Source organism: Dendropsophus ebraccatus, chromosome 15, assembly GCF_027789765.1.
Source record: "Dendropsophus ebraccatus isolate aDenEbr1 chromosome 15, aDenEbr1.pat, whole genome shotgun sequence".
Taxonomy (NCBI): domain Eukaryota; kingdom Metazoa; phylum Chordata; class Amphibia; order Anura; family Hylidae; genus Dendropsophus; species Dendropsophus ebraccatus.
In genome coordinates this window covers 40,908,954-40,915,519 of record NC_091468.1, presented here as the reverse complement: position 1 = coordinate 40,915,519, position 6,566 = coordinate 40,908,954, and the positions used below count along the sequence as shown (strand labels likewise).

Genomic DNA, 6,566 nt, shown 5'->3' with positions numbered 1-6,566 from the left:
AGGCCACAGGATAGGGTCACTGCGGTTACTGGAAGTGTACAGCAGGAGCGGGGGCGCAGTGCATACCCCGATCCTGTACAGCTCCAGTAATCACAGCGACGCTACCATCTCTGCCCCAGTCCCCCTATCCTGCAGTACCTGAGGCCGCCTCTTCCAGAGACTGGGGGCGTGTGCGGCTGGGAGTGCGTATACTCATCCCGCTATGGGGGCAGGTCAACAGGAGGGACAGAGGACACTGCTGGGCGCTCTCCCTCCCCAGGCTCTGCTTCAGCAGCTGAACCCGCCAACAACGCTCCTCCGTCCAATGATTTATTTATTTTTTTTGAAGATCAGTTTAAAAAAAATTAATTAAAAATCAAATCAATTATCAAATTTTGGGTGAATTAATTTGATTTATCGCCCAGCCCTACTGTAAAGTAAACACAAAAAGACAAGACACAAGTTGAAAATATGTTTTATGCAAATAAAAACACGATGAGCATTTTATTAAACCAAAACATCGATCTAGTCCATGGAATACGGAATGCTCTGGATAAAGAGATCTGAAAAAACAAAAAGGAGAGAAAGATACTAGTCTACTACTACTCCCAATACTGCTCTACTATTCCCCCAATACTAGTCTACTACTACCCATAGTACTCTACTACAATCTCAATACTGCTCTACTATTCCCCCAATACTAGTCTACTACTCCCCCCAATACTAGTCTACTACTCCCCCCAATACTAGTCTACTACTCCCCCCAATACTAGTCTACTACTCCCCCCAATACTAGTCTACTACTCCCCCCAATACTAGTCTACTCCTCCCCCCAATACTAGTCTACTCCCCCCAATACTAGTCTACTACTCCCCCCAATACTAGTCTACTACTCCCCCCAATACTAGTCTACTACTCCCCCCAATACTGCTCTACTACTCCCCCAATACTAGTCTACTACTCCCCCCAATACTGCTCTACTACTCCCTATACTGCCCTACTACTCCTCCCAATACTAGTCTACTACTCCCCCCAATACTAGTCTACTACTCCCCCCAATACTAGTCTACTACTCCCCCCAATACTAGTCTACTACTCCCCCCAATACTAGTCTACTACTCCCCCCAATACCAGTCTACTACTCCCCCCAATACTGCTCTACTACTCCCCCAATACTAGTCTACTACTCCCCCCAATACTAGTCTACTACTCCCCCCAATACTAGTCTACTACTCCCCCCAATACCAGTCTACTACTCCCCCCCAATACTGCTCTACTACTCCCCCAATACTAGTCTACTACTCCCCCCAATACTAGTCTACTACTCCCCCCAATACCAGTCTACTACTCCCCCCCAATACTGCTCTACTACTCCCCCAATACTAGTCTACTACTCCCCCCAATACTGCTCTACTACTCCCTATACTGCCCTACTACTCCTCCCAATACTAGTCTACTCCTCCCCCCAATACTAGTCTACTCCTCCCCCCAATACTAGTCTACTCCTCCCCCCAATACTAGTCTACTACTCCCCCCAATACTGGTCTACTACTCCCCCCAATACTAGTCTACTACTCCCCCCAATACTAGTCTACTACTCCTCCCAATACTAGTCTACTACTCCCCCCAATACTAGTCTACTACTCCCCCCAATACTAGTCTACTCCTCCCCCCAATACTAGTCTACTCCTCCCCCCAATACTAGTCTACGCCTCCCCCCAATACTAGTCTACGCCTCCCCCCAATACTAGTCTACTCCTCCCCCCAATACTAGTCTACTCCTCCCCCCAATACTAGTCTACGACTCCTCCCAATACTAGTCTACTACTCCCCCCAATACTAGTCTACTACTCCCCCAATACTAGTCTACTACTCCCCCAATACTAGTCTACTACTCCCCCCAATACTAGTCTACTACTCCCTCCAATACTAGTCTACTACTCCCCCAATACTGCTCTACTACTCCCCCAATACTGCTCTACTACTCCTCCTCCCAATACTAGTCTACTACTCCCCCCAATACTAGTCTACTACTCCCCCAATACTGCTCTACTAGTCTACTACTCCCCCCAATACTAGTCTACTACTCCCCCAATACTAGTCTACTACTCCTCCCAATACTAGTCTACTACTCCCCCCAATACTAGTCTACTACTCCTCCCAATACTAGTCTACTACTCCTCCCAATACTAGTCTACTACTCCCCCAATACTGCTCTACTAGTCTACTACTCCCCCCAATACTAGTCTACTACTCCCCCCAATACTAGTCTACTACTCCTCCCAATACTAGTCTACTACTCCCCCCAATACTAGTCTACTACTCCTCCCAATACTGCTCTACTACTCCCCCAATACTAGTCTACTACTCCCCCAATACTGCTCTACTATTCCCCCCAATACTAGTCTACTACTCCCTCCAATACTGCTCTACTACTCCCCCAATACTGCTCTACTACTCCCCCCAATACTAGTCTACTACTCCCTCCAATACTGCTCTACTACTCCTCCCAATACTAGTCTACTACTCCCCCCAATACTAGTCTACTACTCCTCCCAATACTGCTCTACTACTGCCCCAATACTAGTCTACTACTCCCTCCAATACTGCTCTACTACTCCCCCAATACTGCTCTACTACTCCCCCCAATACTAGTCTACTACTCCCTCCAATACTGCTCTACTACTCCTCCCAATACTAGTCTACTACTCCCCCCAATACTAGTCTACTACTCCCCCCAATACTAGTCTACTACTCCCTCCAATACTGCTCTACTACTCCCCCAATACTAGTCTACTACTCCCTCCAATACTGCTCTACTACTCCCCCAATACTAGTCTACTACTCCCCCAATACTAGTCTACTACTCCCTCCAATACTGCTCTACTACTCCCCCAATACTAGTCTACTATTCCTCCCAATACTAGTCTACTACTGCCCCAATACTGCTCTACTCCTCCTCCAATACTGCTCTACTACTCCCCCAATACTGCTCTACTACTCACCCCAATACTGCTCTACTACTCACCCCAATACTGCTCTACTACTCCTCCCAATACTAGTCTACTACTCCCCCCAATACTGCTCTACTACTACCAACCCAATACTGCTCTACTACTCCCCCCAATACTAGTCTACTACTCCCCCCAACACTAGTCTACTGCTTGCACTGCCATTGCTGCTACTATTACCCTCCCCCCCCCCCCCACACACACACACACTCCTGATATCACAACTACTACAGCCCTTATCTTCTAGTCTAGTTATCTACAAGTACCCTTGAAACCATACACCCCCCCCTTGGAGCCATATATGTTTTAGGGGCCTCCCCTCTGTGCCCCCAATGAGTTTTAGGGTCCCACTATGCCCCCAATCAGTTTTAGCCCCACCCCCTCTGTGCCCCCAGTTTTAGCCCCCACCCCTCTGTGACCCCAATCAGTTTTAGCCCCCTCTCTATGCCCCCAATCAGTTTTAGCCCCCCTTTGTGTCCCTAATCAGTTTTAGCCCCCCGTGCCCTCAGTTTTAGCCCCCCCAATCAAATTTATGCCCTCCTCTGTTCCAGATATATGCTCCTCTGTGCCCCCAATTAGTTTTAGGCCTTCCTCTGTGTCCCACAATCAGACTTGTGCCCTCCTTTGTGCCCCAATTAGTTTTTTTATGCACACACACCCTCTCTGTGACCCCCAATCAGTTTTAGGCTTTCTTCTGTACACCCCAGTCAGTTTTAGCCCCCCCAATCACTTTTAGCCCCCCCAGATATATGCCCCTCTGTGCCCCCAATTAGTTGTTTTATGCCCCCCCTCCTGTGCCCCCAATCAGATTTATGCCCTCCTCTATGCCAGATATATTTTATTGGCCCCTGTGTCCCCAATTAGTTTAAAGAAAACAAAACAAACTTCAACTCACCTGTCACCTGTTCCCTGGCAGCATTCTGGTGGCAGCGCGTGTCTCCTCCCCCGGCACCTCCTTCATCCTCTCCGCGCTCTCCTCTCCCGGCACCTCCTTCATCCTCTCCGCGCTCTCCTCTCCTGGCACCTCCTTCGTCCTCTGCACACTCTCCTCCTTCTCCTTTCGGTGCAGGCAGCGTTGGACAAGGACATGGCCTGTGCCAAAAGATGAAGGGAGAACGAGGAGAGCGCATCAGCTCATTCAGGAGAACTGGAGAGCGATAGGAGGTGGTGAGGGGGCATCCAGGCCTAGTCGTCTAATGTGGCCCCTATAGCTATGACACTGGCTCTCACAGATGGTGACTGCAGAACATCGCAGAACGCTCCCACACCCCTGACCCTGCAGACCGTCGCATAACACCATTCCTACAGACCCCTGACCCTGCAGACCATAGCATAACACCATTCCTACAGACCCCTGACCCTGCAGACCGTCGCATAACACCATTCCTACAGACACCTGACCCTGCAGACCGTCGCATAACACCATTCCTACAGACACCTGACCCTGCAGACCGTCGCATAACACCATTCCTACAGACCCCTAACCCTTCATAACATCCCATAACAATGCAGCCAAAGACCCCCTGACCCTCCATAACAGTGCAGCCATAGACCCCGACCCTCCATAACAGTGCAGCCATAGACCCCCTGACCCTCCATAACAGTGCAGCCACAGACCCCCTGACCCTCCATAACAGTGCAGCCACAGACCCCCTGACCCTCCATAACAGTGCAGCCACAGACCCCCTGACCCTCCATAACAGTGCAGCCACAGACCCCCTGACCCTCCATAACAGTGCAGCCACAGACCCCCTGACCCTCCATAACATCCCATAACAGTGCAGCCACAGACCCCCTGACCCTCCATAACATTCCATAACAGTGCAGCCACAGACCCCCTGACCCTCCATAACATCCCATAACAGTGCAGCCACAGACCCCCTGACCCTCCATAACATTCCATAACAGTGCAGCCACAGACCCCCTGACCCTCCATAACATCCCATAACAGTGCAGCCACAGACCCCCTGACCCTCCATAACAGTGCAGCCACAGACCCCCTGACCCTCCATAACATCCCATAACAGTGCAGCCACAGACACCATGACCCTCCATAACATCCCATAACAGTGCAGCCACAGACACCATGACCCTCCATAACAGTGCAGCCACAGACCCCCTGACCCTCCATAACAGTGCAGCCACAGACCCCCTGACCCTCCATAACATCCCATAACAGTGCAGCCACAGACCCCCTGACCCTCCATAACATCCCATAACAGTGCAGCCACAGACCCCCTGACCCTCCATAACATCCCATAACAGTGCAGCCACAGACCCCCTGACCCTCCATAACATCCCATAACAGTGCAGCCACAGACCCCCTGACCCTCCATAACATCCCATAACAGTGCAGCCAGAGGGTGCTTACCTCATGTGTATCATATTTCACTGCACAGAAACTGAAACCACCTCATAAACAGCCCCATAGTGTGATAACACAACAGCCAGCCTGACAGGATCCTCTGTAGTGAGAAGAAAGCCCGGGAAGTTACTGCAGACTGAGATTAGCTCCTCCCACACAGGAGTCTGGTCACATGGGCATGATGACATCACAGGGCCTTTAGCCCACTTGGAAATAGCATCTACCCTCCCCCCGCTGGGCTGACGTTATCGCTGGTCAGTTCCGTGTTTACACACCCCAGGAAGGAGGGCAGTGAGCCGGGAAGAGCGGAGGGAAGCGGCCGCAGTGTCAGAGCGCCCCGGGGCACAGACTGTTACCCGCCGCAGCCTCCAGCACAGCACGGTGTCCGGGACATGCAGTGATCCGGGCGGCAGCCTCCAGTGTCCCCCCGTGCTGCCCCCCCGAGCCCGCACTGCCCCCTGATCGCCCCCACACACCACTGACCCCCCGCCCGCCCGCAGCGGCATGTTCTCCCGCAAAAGTCATGGAGACCTCAAGAAATCTACACAGAAAGTTCTGGACCCAAAGAAGGACGTCCCCACCCGGCTGAAGCACCTGCGAGCAGTGCTGGGTGAGTGGGCCCGGGGCCTGACGGACACACCGGGCCCCCCGCTGCTTTGTATCGGGATAAACCGTGTGTTCTCATAGTGACGTGTGTGTACCGTGACCGATCGGCGGGATCTGATTGGCCGATCAGTGCTTACATTGTTACAATGAATGGATGAGAGCAGCGTATGTGCGACATTGTGTCATCTGCGGGGTCCTGTCAGTGTCTGGTGGCCTGTCAGTGTATAGTGTCCTGTCAGTGTCTGGTGTCCTGTCAGTGTCTGGTGTCCTGTCAGTGTCTGGTGTCCTGTCAGTTGTGGCCCCGTCAGTGTCTGGTGTCCTGTCAGTTGTGGCCCCGTCAGTGTCTGGTGTCCTGTCAGTGTCTAGTGTCCTGTCCTGTCAGTGTGCAGTGTCCTCTCACTGTCCTGTCAGTGTATAGTGTCCTGTCAGTGGTGGCCCCCTCAGTTTATAGTGTCCTGTCAGTGTCTAGTGTCCTGTCAGTGTGCAGTGTCCTTTCAGTGGTGGCCCCCTCAGTGTCCTGTCAGTGTGCAGTGTTCTGTCAGTGGTGGCCCCCTCAGTGTCCTGTCAGTCGGTGGTGGCCCCCTCAGTGTCCTGTCAGTGTGCAG

General features: G+C 51.9%; 1 protein-coding gene across 3 annotated transcripts in view; it reads left to right on the top strand.

Annotated features, from left to right (window-relative positions):
* Nucleotides 1-5,481: 5,481 nt before the first annotated feature.
* The window catches only part of RALGAPA2 (Ral GTPase activating protein catalytic subunit alpha 2), a 206,921-nt gene continuing 205,836 nt past the window's right edge, over nucleotides 5,482-6,566 (top strand). The window contains exon 1 of one of the 3 annotated variants that reach the window (XM_069955235.1): nucleotides 5,482-5,965. In XM_069955235.1, coding sequence (XP_069811336.1) covers nucleotides 5,860-5,965 — 106 coding nt within the window. In that variant the 5' untranslated portion in view covers nucleotides 5,482-5,859. The remainder of the gene's footprint in view (nucleotides 5,966-6,566) is intronic. The other 2 variants (XM_069955233.1, XM_069955234.1) reach the window with 2 other exon arrangements.